Here is a 20,331-nt window from a genome sequence, read left to right as displayed (position 1 = left end):
AGACACTGCGGGGACCCCCCCCCCCCGCCCCCCGCGGCCGTGCCTACCTGGATGTCGGCCAGCAGCTCCTGCTTCCGGCGCCGGATGTTCTCCAGCTCCTGCCGCTCCTCGGCCGTCAGGTCACTGGGCACTGCGGGGGGCGGGGGGGACGGACGCGTGAGAAAGCTGTCCTCCCGCCAAGCCGCAGCCCAGGCCACGGAGGACCCTGCCTGAAGGGCCAGGGAGAGGCTGCCTCGGGGCGGGTGGGGGTGAGGATGAGGGGAGGGTGGGGGTGAGGGTGGGGGTGAGGGGAGCGTGAGGGGGAGGGTGAGGGGAGGGTGGGGGTGAGGGTGGGGGTGAGGGGAGGGTGAGGGTGAGGGTGGGGGTGAGGGGAGGGTGGGGGTGAGGGTGAGGGGAGGGTGGGGGTAGGGTGATGGTAGGGGAGGGGGAGGGGGAGGGTAGGGGTGAGGGTAAGGGGAAGGGGGGAGGGGAGAAAGAGGGGAGGGGGAGGGGGAGGTGAGGCTAGCGGGAAGGGAGGGGAGCAGAGACGGCCCCTGCCCCCCCACAGTGGTGCTTCAGGCCCCGGTTAACTAATCTCTCTTAGCCTGGCCCCCCACGAGTCCAGCTCCCCGGGAATGACCCGTGACACACTCAGGTGGGGGGATGGCAAAGCCGCAGGCTGGGTGCCTCTGGGGGCAGAGAGGCTGCGCACGTACAGAGAACAACCCTCGAAGGACACCCCCAACTGAGGCCAGCGCTGTGCCGGGGGACGGGTTTGGTGGCCTCTTTCCGCTCGGACCCGCCCCAGCTGGCCTGCTGTTTGACCCGCGCTCACCCTGAGCACAGTCCCTGCCCCCGCAGCTCCCCGCCCAGCCCTCCGCGTCCAGGGGGAGCAGGCGCCCTGCGCTGGGGAGCATGTGGTCTGGGAAGGGAGCAGGGGCACCAGCAGCCCCGGGTCACCCCCACCCACTAGGTCACCGCACACGTCGGCCCACTGTGCGCCCGTTTCATCACGGGCCGCGGGGCCGCCCTCGCCCTCCGGGCTGCTGTGGGGAGGACGGCCCCACGCGAACAGCGCCTGCGCCATGCCTGGGGCCTGCAGCTCAGCGGGGGCTCCGCCCTCGGGGACGGACACGCGCGGGCCGCTGGGCACGGCGCCTCTGTCCTCCAGGCAGGCGCCTGTGTGGGTCAGCTAATGCACGGTGTGTGGCCGAGGGCCACGCGTGGCTGCTAAGCGCTTCGACTGTGACGAGTCCAGTGTGAGCTGTGCTGTGTGAGGTGCACCCAGTCTTGGTGTGAAATAGCAGGTCCTCGCTTGAATGTCTTACGAGGGCCACCGGGCCTGCCGTGTACTGTCCTGCTCTCACAGGGGCCCCGAGAAGGGACCACGGCGGACGGGGCTGTGAGGGCAGCCGGCCGAGAGGGACCCACCCACCACAGGACAGGTGCTCCCCCAGCCCACGCCCCCCGCCCCCCCCCCCCCCCCCCCCGCGTCCCATAAACATCGCGCACCCGCTGCAGGCTCATGGCTGCGTCGGAACCGCCGGCCTTCCCTCTCCCGCTTCCCTCGCCTCTCTAGAAAAGCCCACAGCGAGACACGCGGGACCCCGTGCCCTCCCTCCCAGCAAGGCCGCAGGCTCCGGGCGCCACCCCGCACTTTGTCGCTTTCCTGAGGGTCAGCAGTGGCCCTTGCCCACGGAGCTCACCGTGGCTTCCCCAGTGCAGGGTCCCAGGCCAGCCCCGCTGCGCCCCGCACGTGTCCCGGAGAACTCGGGGTGAGCGTCCCCACGCTGCCTCGGGAGGATGCTGGGCTAATAACGAATCACCTCCATCAGCCAAAGGCCACCAGAGAAACACCACGCCCCCAAGCGCCTGCCAGGCCTGGAGGGGTCCTGGCCCACGGGGAGACCAGGGTCCCCTTTAAGAAACCTGTTTCCGGGGGTTCCGGACAGCACACAGCCACGGGAACAGAACACGGTCACGAGTGATCGGGCTTCAGTTCTGAAGCCGCTGATGTGCAGTCAGGTCCCCGTGAGCTCCGCCCCGCCGAGGACGCAGGCCCGTGCGAGGCTGCAGGGCAGAGCTGCCGTGGGGGACGGGGAGTCCAGGCTGCGGTGCCCCAGACGCCCTGCCTCATCGTCCCAGCTGGCACACGGCGGTGGCTTTCTGTGCACAGGTATTTGTCCCCAGGCGAAACCAAAGGAGCTGGACCCACTGTGCGCAGCAGCAAGCGTGGGAACTGGGGCCGCGGAGTCTCCCCGAGGAGGAGAGAAGGCCCACCTGGCTGGGGGGCGGCTGGAGGACAGTGTGTGTGTGGGGGGGGGAGGGAGGCGGCTTCCGAAGTTCTCGCCAAAACCGCTGACCCCAGAATCAATCCTCAGCAAGCAGGAGGGCAAAGCAGACGCGTTTCAGACACACGAGGACTCAGAAAGGTGAGCTCCTGCGAACCCCAGGAAGAGGCTGTGTCCACAGGATGGGGCCGTCCCCAGCCCCCGAGGAGGACACAGGCTCACAGGGTGGGGAGGTCAGCACAGGAAGCCCGTGGGCGCCGGACACCATCGGACGGGATGATCGGGAACACGGTGACGGGGAGCACTGCGGGGATCTGACAGGAGAGGCACCACACGGTCTTCTCCCAACAGAACGAAAAGGCACGGCTCGGGGTACCGAAACCCGGCGCCGTGCCGAAACCAAGGCTACCGCAGGCCGCCTGATGTAAACGAGTCAGCTCCCACGGCGTCTCCCCAACATTACAACCGAGGCCCGCGAGCCAAGCCACAGAGCACCTCTGCCTGGGAAACAGGAAAATCCGGAACGGCAGGCAGCCCGGGATGGATGGCAGCCGGCATGCCATGGCACCGGAGCCGCGGTGCGAGGCAAGGAGGGCACAGCTCCCGAGAGGGAGCCGGGCGCAGAGCGTGGCTCCGGCGGGCATGCGGGTCCTTGTCGTGAGCTGTGCACAAGGTAACTTCCGAGTCCCCTGTGGACACGACCTGGAGGCTGGGGGTTACAGAACACAAGGGAGGCCATCGCCCAGGAGCACGCCAAAGGGGAGGAGGAGCAGGCAGAGGTGTGAGCCGGGGCGGGCACAGCGCGAGGGCAGGGAGGCCCCGTGGCTTCCTCCGGGTGGGGTGCCAGATCAGACAGGAGATCCAGGCGGTAGCCATGGGTATGGAGTTTCAGAGGGGAAAACAAAGGAAGCGGACATGGTGATAAACGGAAAGTGCGCACGGCGAGCGGGAGGAAGAGCGGGAGGAGATGGAGGACGTCAGGAGGTGGTCTCTGACTCTGACAGATCAGTGAGGTGAGAATATTAAGTCTGGCCTGGCCGGCGTGGCTCAGGGATTGAGCGTCGACCCAGGAACCAAGAGGTTGCTGGTTCAACTCCCAGTCAGGGCACAGGCCCGGGTTATGGGCTCCATCCCAGTGGGGGGCATGCAGGAGGCAGCCGATCCATGAGTCTCTCTCACCATTGGTGTTTCTAGCTCTCCATCCCTCTCCCTTCCTCTCTAAAAACCAAGAAAAACATACTTTGTTAAAAAGGAGAGATGTAAAGTCTGGCAGCCCCGGCCGGATCAGCATCAGCGGTGCCCAGGAGAGGGTGTGAGAGCTCCGGAGACTTGCTAGAAAGGCATTCGGGAGCGTGCACGTTAACAGAAAGCGAACCGTGGAGGCGGTCCCGGGCAGCGGCGCAGCGTGGTGGGGGCCGGACAGAAAGGCTTCCCGCAGTGCCGTCGGAGGTGACAAGACAATGCGTCACTTCCCTGGCGCAGGTGCGTGCCCTCCACCTCACCGCCGTGAATCTTCTTCCCTCCACACGCAGTCACCTTCAGCCAGTGCTGCTGCCTTTGGGTCCTAAAGGCTTTTTAAAAAGATCTCATTTTTCTAAAGGAACGTAGCGATGAGAAACAACATCTACCGTTTTAACCAACGGGTTTCCTCTGCGTAAACGTATCGACGCAACATCCCCTCTTCCCGCTCACACGGCCCACGGGGAGACTCCACGGGCAGGGCCACACCATTCCCGGCTCTGGCTGCAGGGCGGGGAGCGGCCCGGAGCCACAGCGGGACAGGAGGCCTGAGCGGGGACTCGGTAACCACACCGACTCGGACCCGAGAAGTGCACCCGCCCACGCCGTGGCTTTCCTGCGTGGCCACGAGGGTTAAACTGCAGAGGCCCGGCTGACGGGCCAGATGGCAGAGCCACACACTCCTCCTCCCGACCGCCACGTGCTGCCGCCACGCGCCGGGGCAGGAAGGCCGCTGAGCCCTCTTCTCTCGAAAAGAACGGCAACGTGGGGCAGCAGCCGCGAGAGGACGTGGAGCAGGGCCAGGGCCCGGCCTCGGGACGCGTGTACAAGGTTGATTTACAAGGTGTCCTGCTCTCGCCGGGGACCAGCCTGGTGCCGGCCCCTCGCAGGGTTCCGACTTAATGAGGACGACTGAAGGGCCCACACAAGGGCCATGTGTTCCGCTGTGAACAGAAAAGCCACACAAGGAAGCTTCTATTTGCTTCTTTATTTAAATGCTGCTCTGCAGATTTCACCGGTGGCAGAAACCCAGAGCTGAAATGTGCCCCACGCCGTGCATACAAAGGAGCTGCCTTAAAGGGACAGGCCTCCTGCAGCCGGCGGCCCGTGAACAGTGCAGCACATGCTGCCAATCCAGGCTCCTGCCCACTCTCCCTGCTCAGTGCCCCAGCAGGTGCCCAGTGACCCGCAGGAAGTTCACGTGCAAATGCAAACGTGGGTCTTCTGACAGCAGTTTCTGCTCAGCAGAGCACGGGCCGCTGCCAACCCACACGGGCCGCTCTGTCTGTCCTCCACCCCAGGGGCCTGAGCGAAAGAGTCCACGACACCACTGAGGTCGGCGGCCACACGAGGGCCCTCTGCCGGCTTGGAAAGACACAGGGGCCTTCTTTTTTCCGCCACGACCATCCAACGTCCTGTCACCCACCTCAGAGGCCTCCTTTCCATGGAGGAGGGTCCAGACTGAACCCAGCGCTGGGGGGACACGCTGTGAGCAGAGGCCATGAGCCCAGAAAGCCTTACCTTTCCCCAGTGGAGGGACCACCTGGCTCAGCTTCCCCCCAGCCCAGGAGGTACGGCCTGCCCCACACACTGCGCCCGGGCCCTGCCCACACACTGCGCCCTGCCCACCTGCCCACACACTGCGCCCAGGCCCTGCCCACCTGCCCCACACACTGCGCCCTGCCCACCTGCCCACACACTGCGCCCTGCCCACCTGCCCCTGTACAGGGCTGCATCTGATGAGACTGAGGACTCAACCCAGCTCAGAACCCTGCTCGCCAGCACCTTGCTCTCCCAGGGCCTCTGCCCGAGGGGCAATGGCCATTTAAAAACAGCTCTGGTCAAGAGGGCAGATGTGGGGACTGTCCAGGGGGAAGGCAGTGTCCCCCCGCCCCCCGAAGATCGGAAGATCAAAGCGCCTGCCGACACAGAAGTCCAGCCTGGGGAGTGCTGGTCCCGGCTCGGCACTCGGACTTCCTGGCCGAGCGGCCCCTGTCATCACCTCGCCCTGCCCCGCCCTGTGGGTAAGTCACCTGTCTCCCGGGAAACCCCAGGGACTAACAGTGTGAAAAGTCAAAGGACTAGAAAGCACTCAGGCTTGAAAAACATACAAATGTTCAGCAAACTTCCTCAAAACTGCATTCCCACTGGTGTGAGACACGCGTGTGGGGTCGGAGCTCCAGACAGAACCAACCAGGCCTCAGAGCCTCTCCAGGTGAAAAGCAACAGGGTCCGTGACGCAAAAGGCTGCAGGACTCTGCGGGAGCCTGGGGTTCAGGGACAGGCCTGGGGAGCTGGCCAGGCCAGAGCTGGGGGGGGGGGGCATGGCAAAGGCATGTGACCGCAGCCCCAAACCTGGGCCAGTGCAGGGGCAGCGTGCTGCTCTGCTGCCTCTGGGAAACCTCACCTGCTTCCTCCCAGGCAGAACCACAGCCACCCTTTCTCACACCTCCGCCATGTTCCTCAGCCCCAACGAGGTCAGAGTCTGACCCTGGGACCGTGGTGGGCCGAGGCCAGGATGCTGAGGGAAGTCAGCACTCTCACGCGGGACCTGGAGCCGTCAAATCCACAGTCAGCACGAGGATGGTGGGGCCAGGGTCGGGGGAGGGGACTGGCATTGTTTAAGGGGGACGGAGTTCCAATTTCATAAAAAAGTTCTGGCCATAGCATAAGTGTATTGGACAGTAATGGAAGTGTATTTAACGCGGCTGACCTGGACCCTAAGCAAGGCGTATTTTATGTTCCGCGCAGTTTATAATTAAAAATAAACACAAATTAAGCAGCGACGCCCTGACTTTCTGACTTCTGCTCGCCTCGGTTCCCCCCCAGGAACCTGCGCTGCGATGTTGGTGTAGGGTGCAACAGCACTGTCTCGCCCCAATCCACGCCCAAGAGGCCGGGCAAGCACGTCCCCGCGCCAGGGCCGGAGGAGTTAAGTGAGCGCTGCCGTTCACTGAGCGGCCGCCCAGCAGGTCGCCGACGGCATGCTTAGACTCTTCTAGTTAACATTCTTCCCACGCAGAGCCCCGCTCTCCCCTCGCAGGAAGCACGGTCCAGGCTCATCAGCATGTTCGGCGTGGGCAAGGAAACTTTCCCAAGTGCTAACCACCGGCTCCGCCTCGCGCTCCCAGCCGAGAGCCCGGGGAGAGGGGGGACCCTGCACAGGGTCCCTGGCACTAGGCAGCCCCGTGGCCTTGGGACCACCCGCCCGCCGTTTCCCGAGCACGCGAGGCCTGTGCCAGCCCTGCCCCCGCTGCTGTCTCCCGGAGCGGGCACCTTACCCTTCACCCACCGCAGAAAAGGGAGCAGTACGTCCCACCTGATAAATGCTAGCAGCCCAGGACTTGGTTGGCATAAGCAGCCAGCCAACGGGAAATGAGGTCAAATTTCAAGACAGTGAAGGAAACTACGTCATAAAACGTTACCTAAAAGTGTAAGTGGTTTAAAAACAAAGCGAGCATCTGCTTCCAACGAAGAGAACAAGGCAACAGCCTGCGAAGACCCTCCCCCTCCTCCCCTCCTCCCCCTCTCACCCTCACCTCCTCCCTTCCTCACCCTCCTCACCTCCTCACCCTCCTCCCCCTCTCACCCTCCTCCCCCTCTCACCCTCACCTCCTCCCCTCCTCCCCCCCTCACCCTCCTCCCCCTCCTCCCCCCTCCCCCTCCTCCCCTCCTCCCCCCTCCCCCTCTTTCCCTCCTTACCCTCCTCCCCTCCTCACCCCCCCACTTCCTCCCCTCCTCACCCCCCTCACCTCCTCCCCTCCTCACCTCCCCCCTCCTCCCCTCCTCCCCCTCCTCCCCTCCTCCCCCTCCTCCTCCCCCTCCTCCCCACCTCACCTCTTCACCCCCTCACCTCTCAGGAACGCCCGGAATTCCCAGCCCCCAAACCTAACCCCCGTGCGCCCCTTCCTCCAGGGCCTGCAGGCCTGTGCCAGCTGCGATCACCTTCACAGCACGCAGCCTCCGCACCCAGAACAGAGGCTCGGGGTCAGGCGGTCAGTCCCTCGCCTTACCGCTCCTAGAGCTCAGCTGCGCGCTGGCCCTCTGCAGCCTGTTCCTCTGCACAGCGGCCGAAGGGACCCCAGGACCAAACCCAACGCCCCGCTCCTTCCCCACGTGCAGCAGAAAGGGGCTCTCCACCCCGGTCAGGTCCCCGTCCTTCACCCACAACAAACTCCTGCAGCGGGCCGAGGGAGACTCCCCTCAACGTGCCCCGGGCGCCCTAACCTCACCGAGCCGGACCTCAGACCCTGGTTAGCAGTTGTTCCAATCTCAGGCCTGAAAGGAGCCACCCCGAGTGCCTGCACATCGCTCGGAAGGAGCTGGTGGAAACCCTCGGGGGCCAGAGCAGAGGAGGAACCGGCAGCCGGGCGGGGCCCTGCTCACGGAGCTCCGGGCTCCTGGGCGGCAGGTTGGCAGGGCGAGAGAGCGGGGTCCCCGCGCCCCACAGGATGCCCCACACCATGGGCCCCCGGCCATCCAGCCACCTCTTACCCTGGCGAGTCCTCTCCTGCGGCCCCAGGGTCCTGGCAGCCCAGGGCAGCGACGTCAAAGCCGGGGCAGGTCACAGCTGTCCGCCTCAGAGCCCATGGTGGGCCGGCCCCGCGGCCCCGCAGCCCCGGGCTTCTGGGCGCTCCCGCGGCGCCCGGTGGAGGGAGCGAGGGAGCGGCACGGCATGTGTGCCAGCTCAGCCAGGGTGGAGGCGGCGGAGGAAACAAAAGCTGCGCGGAAGCCCAGCAAAGGGAGCCGGGCTGGCGGGGAGGTGCGGGCGGAGATGGAGACGGCGGCGTGGTGCGGGGCTGCCGCCGGCTGGCACTCACTCGGAGTGTGCGCTGCTCGGCTCCTCGCAGGCTCATTTCCATGAATGCCGTTATGGCCGCCCCTCCTCCGGCCCACGCTCCCCACCGCCTGCGGGGGAGGGGTGCGCCGGCCGCACTTGCTCCCAGGCTGCCTGGCCCCTCTCCCCTGGAAGCGGAGCCTGCTGGCTGCACCGGAGACGGAGACGGAGACGCTAACCCTGCTGGAGGGCCTCCTCCCTCACGAGCGGGGACTTCTACGGAGAGCAGGCTGTCTGCCACCCCGCGGCACAAGGCCCCTCCGTGCTCTGCTCGCGTCAGCAGGCCGCGGCCTGACCGCCTGCTGCCCAGTCCCCGCTCCCGGCTCTGAGGGCTCAGGCCCCACTCCCCCGGGGGCTCCGGCCTTCCTCCGAAAGGCCATGCCTCCGCTGCCCGGTGTGCTGGCGTCTCCGCGCCGGGGCAACGGCTCTGCGGCCCGGCCAGAGGCTGCAACGTCACACTGCAGCCCAGTCTGGTTCCGTGGGACCTGGGACAACCCTGGGCGATGGCCAGTGACAAGACCCCTGACGACAGCGGAGAGCGTGGTGGTGAGGTGACGAGGGCCGCCACGCACACGTTTGGGGCCCCAGGCGCAGGCCCCCGCGTAAAGCCGGGAGTTACACGGGGATTTCCCCCTGCGCGGGGCCAGCGCCCATAACCCCGGCCGTATTGGATGCACAAACAAGGTAAACTTGTGTGGTGGCATTTCCGTTCAGAGAAAATATGGGTGTCACCAGCCACTGACCCCCGTCTGCCCCAAAGAGGGGGCCCGAGCTGCCGCGATGCGGGAAGCCCCACAGGCCGCCTCAGCCGGAGCCCAGGTGGGTCCCCCTGGAGGCGAGACCGAGCCCTGGGCCCTTACAGAGAGCACAGGGGGCTCAGGCGCCAGAGAGGGGGCGCAGGCCAGTTGCTGGCCCGGCAAAGACTGCACGGGATCTCGAGGTCAGAGGTCAGGCCTGCGTGATTCTCCGTGGAGTGAGGAAGAGCACGTAAGCCAGGACTCTCCTTGGAGAAGGAAGGAGGGCGCCGGGCGAGCCTGGGCCTCAGCACCTGACTCTCCTGCCCATCCTCCCCGAGCGTGGGGCCAGGTCCGAACACCCAACACGCACGCGCTCAGGAGAGACGCGAGGTCCTGAGATGGTCCGTCTTCACTGTGTGACTCCGGTATCCCTTGGGGGCCCGGCGACAGGCCACACCAGGTCACTGTAACCCACTCCCGCCCGCAGGCCTGTGACCACTGAGTGCCTCCCCAGCAGGGTCCCCACAAGCTGCAGCCCCTCCCAGAGGCCAGTCTTCCCTCCAGGGGCGTCTCCGTGAGCAGGGATCGTCCGCGAAGGTGCCTGGAGGGGAAGTGAGGAGTGGACACCAGGGAGACCCAGGTCTAGCCCCGCCCTGATGTCACCAGCAGCACACGGCAGGCAGGCTCCATCAGATACACCGCACACGCTTCCAGAGCTACCGCGAGGGGCCACGGCAGCGGCACGACTCCCGTGTCCCGGTCTGGACGCCTCCCGCCCAGATCGCGGACCTGCGTGGCCCCGCCTAAGCTGACCACTCGCAGGCTGGCAGGGCCGATGGCCCAGACCTGTGCCTGCCCACCCCCCGTACCTGCCTTTTCTCTCCGAAAGCTGGCTCCTTAGACACCACCCCGCCGCCTCCCTCAGCCCACCTGCCCCGGGCCGGTCCTGCCCACCTATGCTTGCACGGCCACAGGACCTGGAGGCTGCAGAAGGCCCGGGACAACGCCGCCTTCCCAGAGGGGCTGAGCCCACGCCCCTCTGCTTCCCTCTTCACAGGAAGAAGGGCAGCCTGGCCCTGCCCGGCACCACGGCGTTCGGCGGCGGGCGCCACTGAGAGTCGAGAAGACCAGAGTCCGTCCCCCTTAAAACCTGCCCAGCAGATGGTGGCGCTGGGCTGCGGCACCAGGTGCTTCTGCGCCAAGCGCTCCTGCTTAAAAATAAAGATCCACCCGTTTTTGATTCTGCAAAGTACAAACGCAGCCCATGAGGACGGCTGTGAGCACGCCCGCGGGAGCCGCACTTAGGGTCACAGCACTTGGCTTTGCCTTCCAGGGCCCGCTCGGCCTCGGCAGCCTGTCCAGCGTGAGGCTGCAGGACAAGGACAAGGACAAGGACGGATAGGAGGTGGTGGGGGCAGCGCTGCAGACGCCCCAGAGCCAGGGTCCTCGTGCAGGCGCGGCCTTTAATTCCACCGGAACAGCTTCCGGTACCAAGACCAGCTCACACCACATGGCAGCTTACAGCTTCAAGGGCTTATGCACTGCCATGCTCACTAGGACGTTACAGCCAAGTCCGGCTATGGCCACAGGCATCTACCCCGGGCAAGCCGGACGGAGCCAGTCCTCGCTCGGCCCTGCGGAGGCCTCAGCGCTTCGCCTTCTCTCCCGGTTACAGTCGGACCCCCGCAGTCAGCCCTGGCTGAGCAACGGCACGGGCCGGCCCTGCTGAGCTCGGGGCCAGCTTCCCACAGCTCAGGCCCTGCCAAGTGGGACACACGGGCCGTGGGGCGGGCGGAGCCCAGCTGCAGCACACACTGCCCGGTGCCCCCGGGCACGCCCAGTGCGCAGGGAACGGACGCCAGGACGCTTTGGCGAGGCCGAACCTCTGGCCAGGACTGGAAGGACGCGCACACCCCCAAAGGGAGCAGCAGAGGCCGTGAGGCGAGGAGGCGGGGCGCGGCTGGCACCTGGGTTGGGTCGGGTCAGGATCCGGGCACGTGGGGACTGGACAGCACCCGGGAGAGCGCCTAGCAAGTGCCGTGAGGTGCTTGTGTCCACACAGCAAGGGGCTGGGGTTCCAGCCTCAGGAACGGTTTAAGGCCAATTGGGGGCCTAAACACTAAAAAGGTGAGAATGGCCCTGACCAGTTTGGCTCAGTGGATAGAGCGTCGGCCTGCGGACTGAAGGGTCCCGGGTTTGATTCCGGTCAAGGGCATGTACCTTGGTTGCGGGCACATCCCCAGTAGGTGGTGTGCAGGAGGCAGCTGATCGATGTTTCTCTCTCATCGATGTTTCTAACTCTCCATCCCTCTCCCTTCCTCTCTGTAAAAAGTCAATACAAAATATTTTTTTAAAAAAGGTGAGAATGAGCAGCTGATGCCGACTGGGCAGCGACCGACCAGGCAGCGAGGACAGCAGCGCCCGGGCAGCCCTCACCCAGACGCACCTGCGCGACAGTGGAGTGGCAGCTGGTGGGCGAGCACTCCAGGGAGGACCACAGGCCACACCTGCCGTGCCGGGGTGGGTCTGCATGAGGGCCGCAGGCGAGGCTCTGACTCCTTCAGAGACACGTTCAGAAAGCCGCTCCCCGCACAGGCACGCTCTCCGGCAGACCTGGTGAGAGCAGCCACGGGGAGCGTGAGGCCGATGCTCAGCTCTCCCCGCCGGGGACGTGGGACCGGCCGAAAAGTCCACAGCTCCCCACTTCCGCACCTGCCTCTACACCGACACTGATGCCAACCCCAGGAAGGGCCGCAGGCGGGGAGCCAGGGCCCGCCGCTCCTCAAGGCTCCTTACTCGAGGCCAAGGTGCCCTTCAGTCCTCCCGAAGCTCTGCTCTCGGGCCTGGCCTGGAAGCGGCGCCCATCCCGACAGGCAGCAGTGCCGTGCGCGGGCCGCCACGCAGCTGTTAACACCTCCTCGGTCGGAAGCCAGCTCCCCAGAGGGCAGGCCTGTCCCCCGGCTGTCCCAGCACCAGGTCCCGACGTGTGCTGCCCTCTCCCACGCTCACGTGGCGCCTTTACGCCAGAGGCCTTGGCTACCGCGGAGCCTCTCAGACACAAGCCGCCCGGGGCCCCTGCTCGTTCCCTCTTCCAGGGCCAGTGCAGCCGTCCCTCACCCCAGGGCTCCCCACATGGCGCAGCTCCCCAAGTCGCCACAGATGTGTCCCAGATCACCAAGAGGTGAGACTTTAAAACGGGGTCCAGTGCACCAGCGAAGGAAAGCAGAGAAAGGACCCCAAAGCTGACTGTAACTGTCACAAAAGCCACTCTGAAATGCAGCCTAATGTTTATTTCAAACTCCCTCGCTCGTCTCTACGAGCTCCCACACACCATCCCCGTTAGCTCCCGCCAACCCCACTCGTGCGCTGTGGCAGCACACCGCTGCCCACAGAAACACGCACACGTGTCCACACACGTCCACACACGGCCCGAGCCCCGCGCAGCGAGGCCTGCCTTTGCTGTGGACAGCGCGTCTGCGGGCCCCTGGGAGCTGAGCGCAGAGCCTGTCACCCTTACTCACTGTGGCTGAGGGTGGGTGTGGCAGCGAAGGGCGGTCTTCCCTCCAGCCACCAGGGAGGGCGCCTCGCTCGGCAGGGTCCCTGTGCTCCATGCGACCCAAGGAAACGGTCGTACTTCCCCCTAAACCCTCGGTGCCTGCACTGGTCCCTAATGCGACACTTTTCGGTGTCACTCACTCTGGAGTTAGGTGTGACTGCCACAGCTTCTGACGACTGCCACTCAGACGCAGGAAGTCCGGGCACAGTCACCAAGTCCGAGCCCGCTCCCCAGGAGCACCAGGCAAAGGCGGGGGGCGGGGGGGCCTCGGTTTAAAAACACACTGAGACACACACACACACACACACACACACACACACACACCCGCCAAGCGCGCTCCAGCCTCTCCTGGGAGCAGTCCCACAGAGCAGCCTGGTGCCACTCCCCGGAGGCAGCGAGCCTGTCGGCCAGGTCTCACGTATGATCGAAAGCGATACTGAAACCCCGCTCTGCCCCGGCTCCGGCCAGGACGGACTCACCACCCTCCTCCTCGGCTTTCAGGACCATCTTTCCGGCTCGGCTCGCAGCCCCTGGGCAGCGCAGTGAGCTCTTCCCCGACAGCAGGCAGGGCCCCCAGGCGGTGGGGCTGGGCGGGGCAGGAACACCTGTGGGCGGGCGGCTGCTTCCTGACCCAGGAGGTGGCTGGCTGCGCCCTGGGCCAATCAGCCTCCTGCCACAGAAGGCGTCACTGCTCACCGCCACTGTTGGGGCCACCACCCAGTTCCTGAAGTCAAGCCCAAGGCGTCCTGGGCTCCTGGGCGTGAACCCTCTCCTCCCTAGAGCAGCTCGGACGGCGCCAGCACGAGCAACGGCTGCCCTCTGCCCTCCCCCGGCCACCTGGCACACAGAGCTGCTGTCCCCTCCCCACTTTCCGGGCCTTCGCAGGGGGCCTCTTGGGGAGCCCCGCTCCTCGCATGACCTCACAGCATCTCCCAAGACAATGACTAAGGACTCGTCATCACTGGGTCCGGTAACAAGATCACAGGCGAAAAGCAGAAGGCGATTTTAGAGGCAAAAAAATCCGAGGGCGACATGCGTGGGGCATGTTCACTGCTGAGATCAGAGCAGCAGCCGGGGCCTCAGCCCGCCACCCGGACACAGCTCTCCCGGCGGAGTTACGTGCTGTCATTCTCTCTCTCAGACATGCCTTCCTGTCGCTACAGACCTCCTCGGTCTCTCACGTAACACATACAATAACCATAGAACTATGCGAGGCGGATTTCTCTCACCAGATACATGTATGTTCTCGCAAGATCAGTATGTAAGCATGCACACAGGGAGAACTACCCAGGAAGACAAACGTGTGTGCGGACAGAGGCGGTTTTACACCGCCTCACGACCAGCCCGTTACTCGTGGCGCACCTCCATGACGGAATGACCGCTCGGCTCCATGACGGAATGACCGCTCGGCTCCATGACGGAATGACCGCCCGGCTCCATGACGGAATGACCGCCCGGCTCCATGACGGAATGACCGCCCGGCTCCACGCCGCCCACACGTTCTCACGCCAGGGGACCCGCCAGCCGCAGGCCAGGCTTCTGCCTGGCTCCCATTGGCCACTGGCGCAAGGACACAGAAGAGCTCACTCTGGCCTTGAACCTGGGCGCACGGCGGCGCACCTGGCCAGGCCCAGGCTTCGGTGTGAGGCCCAGGGTCCCACCGCGAGGGCACACACGGCTGCTGGAGGAGGCGCAAGGCGTGTCCCCGTCCTTCAGACAGAACCCTGAAGATGTCTGACTCACTCCTAAGGAAAGTGACTGCAGAGCTTATCATCCACATGGAACGTTCCAGAGACTGAAAGCAGGTGCTATTCAGAATGACATCAGCCAGCGGGGGAGCCGCCGGCCCCGCAGTAAGGACACGGGGACACAGGAGCCGCCGGCCCCGCGGTAAGGACACGGGGACACAGGAGCCGCCGGCCCCGCGGTAAGGACACGGGGACACAGGAGCCGCCGGCCCCGCGGTAAGGACACGGGGACACAGGAGCCGCCGGCCCCGCGGTAAGGACACGGGGACAGAGGAGCCGCCGGCCCCGCGGTAAGGACACGGGGACACAGGAGCCGCCGGCCCCGCGGTAAGGACACGGAGACAGAGGAGCCGCCGGCCCCGCGGTAAGGACACGGGGACAGAGGAGCCGCCGGCCCCGCGGTAAGGACACGGGGACAGAGGAGCCGCCGGCCCCGCGGTAAAGACACGGGGACAGAGGAGCCGCCGGCCCCGCGGTAAGGACACGGGGACACAGGAGCTATCGGTTCCGCGGTAGCGCTGACCAACCACGTGGCAGACACTTCACAGCTGCGCCCCGAAGTCAGGCCGGAGGCCCGTGGAGGCAGGTGCTGTGACTCAGGAGACACTCTTCACTGCCGATAATAAAACACCTTACAGAGCCTGCCCCCCCCCCCCCCCCCCGTGAGACGGCAGACGCCTCCGGTTCAGGAGCACTAGCAGAGCCTGCCCCCTGCCCCCTGCCCCCCCCCCCCGTGAGACGGCAGACGCCTCCTGGGTCAGGAGCACTAGCAGAGCCTGGCTGCTGGCTCAGGTGGGTGCAGCGTCGTCCGGGCACCAAACGGTTACAGATCTGATCCCCGGTGGGGGCGTGTGTGGGAGACAACCAACTGATGTTTTCTTCCTTTCTCTCCCCCTCCCCCTCTCTAAAAATCAGTGAATATGTCCTAGGGTGAGGATTTTAAAAAACAACAGGAGAAATACTACGTTAATATTCATGCAATATTCTGGGGGAAATTTTTCTCATATGACCCCCCGATGTCAGCCATAACCCCAGGGAGAAAGACGCCGTCCAGGCGGCGCTGGGTGTTAGGATAGGGCTGTCTATAACAGTGAGGGCAGGGTTTGGGGAGACCAACAGGAGTGCCGGAGCCCCAGGGCCAGCGGACAGGTGGCTTCAGCTAACCCTCAGCTACGGGGCAGAGACGCACACCTGGCCCTCGGTCCTGTTGCTCCCGCAGACAGCTGGGGGACCACAGAGCATGGAGATGCTGGGAGCCACCCCAAAGTCTTCGGGGGCCCCTTCATCTGCCCACCAAGCCCCAGGTCCTTATCTGGTTTCAGACCCTCCTTAACCCGCCCATGCTGCCCGGTCTCACTCCACTCGGGCCTGTTTCCCCTTTAAGCAAATGACACGCACACACCCTCTGCAGGGCCCGTGCCTAAGGCTGCCGACAGAAGCCCCAGCCGCCGCCCGGCGGCCCACCCGTCTGCTCCCTGCAGGAAGTTCCTGCAGCTGCCCGTGCTGATCAGACCAGGGAAGTTTCTCGAGGACAGGCTCACGCCCAGCCCCACTTCCAGACACAGCTGCCTGCCCGCAAGAGGAGGATCTAGCTGTCACTCCCACCCGCACACGTACATTACACGTCCCCGAGTAAGTTCGTGTTCCCATCAACTGGCTCTCAGCTTAGCTGACCGTGTCTGTGACTGAAGTTACACAGAGGCCTCAGGTCTCTGGTTTCCTGTTGGCTTGGCTCTCTGTGGCTGTCACTGATGGATCGCCAAACGCTCTACTAGGCCACGAAACTACCAATATGGCCAACGTGCACGTGACGGTTCTCCGGCGGCCCTCCACTCACCCGCACTCCCCTCCAGCCCGTCCTGCGCTCCTGAGCCTGCTCCCGGCAGCACCCGGGACCCCAGCCTCAGTGCTGGCTTCTTCAGTTCACTGTTCCCCTCCTTCTTGGGTTGCTAGCTTACTTTGGTGGGGCACCCCCTCCACTAAGCAACACAGACAGGGTGTGGAGGGGGCTCCTGGCGGTGTGAATTTTCCTGTCTCAAACACCGACAGGTCAGCTGGGCATGGAACTCTAAGGTGAAACCATTTCCTCAGGTGACGGAGACTCCCTGGGGTCTGTGCCTGGACGGCTGCTAGTGGGTCCCATTCTCGGTCCAGGGTTTCATATGTGACCTTCTCCGCTCAGTAAGCTTTCAGGGTCTGAGCTCTACCCTCGATGTTGCAAAATGTCATAGTGAGGTGGCAAGGGTGAGTCTTTTTCTTTTTTTAATATATTTTATTGATTTTTTACAGAGAGGAAGGGAGAGGGAGAGAGAGTTAGAAACATCGATGAGAGAGAAACATCGATCAGCTGCCTCCTGCACACCTCCCACTGGGGATGTGCCCGCAACCAAGGTACATGCCCTTGACCGGAATCGAACCTGGGACCCTTCAGTCCGCAGGCCGACGCTCTATCCACTGAGCCAAACCGGTTTCCGCAAGGGTGAGTCCTTTTTCATATATTATGTTAGCCACTAGGTAGACCCTAGTGCTGAAATCTTCTTTTCTCTAGTAATTTCCTACCCCTTTTCTTTCAGTTCTCATTTTTTGGAATTTCTGTTACACACTAGACTGCCAATGTGGATCATTTCCTTTTCTTATCTTTTCATCCTCACTTTTATCTCCTTTTTGAGCTGCTTTCTAGGAAATATTCTTGCAATGGACTGAATGTTTGTGTACCCCAAAAATTCATATGCTGACCACCCCCCAGAGCCCAAGCACATTGGCTCTGCGTGGTGTGTCCCCTTCCTGAGCTGCTGGCACTGTCGGCTACCACAGTCCTGGGGGGGGAGGGGGCACTGTCCCCAGGGACCCTGCCTAAGTGACGGCCCGCCTTCTGCGGGTGATGGAAAGAGGCCCGACAGGACTGCACTAGCACCCTCACCACGGTCCCCGGGGACACTGGAAACAGGTCGGGCATCCTTCAGGAAGCCACAGCGCTAAATGTGACAGTCACCGCGCTAACGGACGCCTCTCTCCATCCAGACAGACACAACAGCCTGCGCCACTGACCTCACTAACGTCGTCGCTGGCGAGGAGGACCAGCGAGGAGGAAGCGCCGCTGGGATGGCTTCCGCGCACCTGCCAGAGCGGCTGCAGCCTTTCAGATGCCTTTCCTGGTCCAAGTCCCGGCGGCTGTGGTGGACTCGGTCCACGCTGCCCTCTGCTGGCGGCCGGAGAGACTGTGAGCAGGGTCGCCATGCCCGTCCTTGCCCAGCACTGAACTGCCCTGAATGCACGGACAGACACACAGAGGAGAGTCCTGCTCCCCTTGGAACACAGGCCCTGCCCTGACACTGACTTCTCAGGAGCTTTCGTTCCAACTAACGCTGGTCTGCCTTCGTGGGACAGTGAGGGCCACAGGCGGCCACAGACACCAGCACGGCCGGAGGAAGCGCACCGGCCCCGGCACGGGGCAGTGTGTGTGGGAGGGAGGCCACGAGAGCACTAAGGAGGGGGTCTGAGCAGGCCTCACTGAGAACAACCCCCACCCAGAAAGACCAGAAAAGCTCCTCCTTTCTCACAGTCTGTGCTGCACGAACCCCCCACTCCCTCTCGGAACCTCCCACTCCCTCTCGGAACCTCCCACTCCCTCTCGGAACCTCCCACTCCCTCTCGGAACCTCCCACTCCCTCTCGGAACCTCCACGTCCTGGTCCCGCCACGCGCAGCATGTACACTGAGAGGCGCTGTGCAGCACCCACAAGGTCCGAGTCCCAAGGCCAATCCCCAGGGAGGTCTGGGCTGGGGCCCCGAGGCTGGGGCACTGCACCTCCCCCTCCCGGCCATGCCTCCGGGGCCAGTCTGGTCACCTGGCCCCTGCGCCCCCCTCCCAGCCTGCGGGAGCTCACGCACTGGAACACCGCGCTCCACTTCCAGCGGCGCTCACACACGCCGCCGGTGTTTCTAAGACGCACGAGCCGCGCGCTCTGCTCTTATTCCCAGAGATCCGTGCTGACTGTGGGCTCCATTTAAACGCCTGTCGGGCTGTGACAGCGCTGCGGCAGCTGGGTGCTGGAGAGCCACAGGCCCTGGACCAGGAGGTGGCAGTCACACGCGCCCTGCGGGACTGGACAACGAGGACTGAAGGTTGGGGCCCAAGCTCTTACAGGAAGGACACCAGAAAGAGGAGTGACTTCTGAGGAAGCCCAGAGGCTGCGTGACATCTAGTGGGGGGCTGGGGAGTTCAGGAAGCAGGGCCAACCTCGGGGCGCGTGGCACCGCCTGGGAGAGCTGGGCACCTCTGGTGTCCTAACCACGTCAGGGGAGCCCCGGGGCCACGGGCTCAATGCCACTGCACATCGCATGCAGCGGGCGGTGCTCGCTGTAGGGACTGTCACAGTGGGGTGCTGGCCCGGGACAGGCCGACAGACAGAACCCAGAAACAGCCCTACCCGGACATGAGCACTTGCCCTGTGACAGATCCGGGGAGTCACAGGCCGCCCTTCTCTAAATGCCGCGGGCCGTGTATCCGCCGAGAACACCGGGAAGTGTGAGTGTGAGTGGTCACGGCGGTCTCTGTAGCAACCGCCCGAGCTGGAAACCACCGAAATGTCCATCAGAAGGGGAACCAACTTCTGTTTGTTGTGGCGCATTCACACCATGACGCGGACCGTCAGTGAAGGTGACAGGCCACAGCTCCAGGACAGCCCTCGGGGACATAAAGGTCAGCAAAAAAGCTGCCACACGGAAGGGAGCCTCCTACCAACTCCCAGAGGAAGCGCTGGGAACAGACGAACATCTTCTGAGGGGCTAGCCCAGAACACAGACCCCATACCCCACCCCCGGACACGTGCTTCTGCAAGCTTAATCAGCCAAACACGGAAAGCACCGGGCGACCCGACAGGGTGGCAGCCACAGAGGCTGCGGGCAGAGAACAGCAGACCGGGCAGCAGGGAATGACGGGCCAGCCAGGGTGACCGCAGGGCGAAGCAGCCACGGAGCACACTCTGCTGGGGCAGAGGTGGGGGTTTTAGGAAGAAAGCAGCTGGAGATCTCAAAGAAAACCAGGCCGAGGACACACCAACGCAGGTAATGCTCCAGGGACGCGTCGCAGTGGGGCGCGGTCACCAGCAAGCCCACAGGCGCGTCTGAATGGCCATCACGAAGCACGGCTTGGCATTATTTTGAACTTGGAGCCAAGACATGCAGCAAACAGCTAAACAAATTCTAAATGGTTGGCCCTAGAGCAGCCGTGGGCAAACGACAGCCCGCGGGCCGGATCCGGCCCGTTCGGCTGTTCTATCCGGCCCGCGGAGCCGAAAGAGCGGAGGGTTCTCTTGCTCTCCCCTCCGCTCCTTTACTTTGAATTTATATTAGTTCACACAAACACTCCATCCATGCTTTTGTTCCGGCCCTCCGGTCCAGTTTAAGAACCCATTGTGGCCCTCGAGTCAAAAAGTTTGCCCACCCCTGCCCTAGAGTGAAGGCCCGGGGGCGGGGGGGGGGTGGTGTAGGGGGGCGGGGAACTGCGATTTTTCATCATAATCCTTTTAATTCTGTGATATTTTTCTTTTCGCCCAGATGGCAAATATTTGTTTGTATTTGTTATTTAATAGACATATTTATGTTTCGATTTTAAAACCATGAAATCCACGTAGTGATTCCAAATATAAAAGATCAAATGGAATTATGTTTATATTGAGGGTTCCACTATTTTTGTGAAGACTTAACAATATAGCAAACATTTCTTTAATCTTAAAATGGTATCAAATGTTAAATTTCCTAAAGGAAGAATTTTTAAAAATTGAGATATAATTTACAGACCATAAAACTCAATTTTTAAAAATACACAGTTTAGTGGATTTTAGTTTTCACGAAGTTATGAGTATCAGCACCATGTACTAATGTTTTCTTACCCCAAAAAGCCATCTGTACCCACTGGCAGGCAGGCACTCCCCGCTGTCCAC

At 63.5% G+C, this 20,331-nt stretch overlaps 1 protein-coding gene across 3 annotated transcripts in view; it reads right to left on the bottom strand.

Moving 5' to 3' along the window:
• CYTH1 (cytohesin 1) overlaps positions 1-20,331 on the bottom strand; it is a 53,917-nt gene that overhangs the window by 17,932 nt on the left and 15,654 nt on the right. For 2 of the 3 annotated variants that reach the window (XR_013961257.1, XM_080681402.1), the window contains exon 2: positions 48-130. Coding sequence is in view for 1 of the 3 variants with exons in the window: in XM_080681402.1 (XP_080537528.1) it covers positions 48-130 (83 nt within the window). In the remaining 2 variants the exon portion in view is untranslated. Of the gene's footprint in view, positions 1-47; positions 131-8,003; positions 8,547-20,331 lie in introns of those variants that run through there. The other variant, XM_080681403.1, reaches the window with a different exon arrangement.

This window comes from Plecotus auritus (assembly GCF_963455305.1).
Source record: "Plecotus auritus genome assembly, chromosome: 7".
In the NCBI taxonomy this organism is placed as follows: Eukaryota; Metazoa; Chordata; class Mammalia; order Chiroptera; family Vespertilionidae; genus Plecotus; species Plecotus auritus.
Note: the sequence above shows the minus strand (reverse complement) of the source record. Positions and strands in the feature narration are given on the sequence as shown.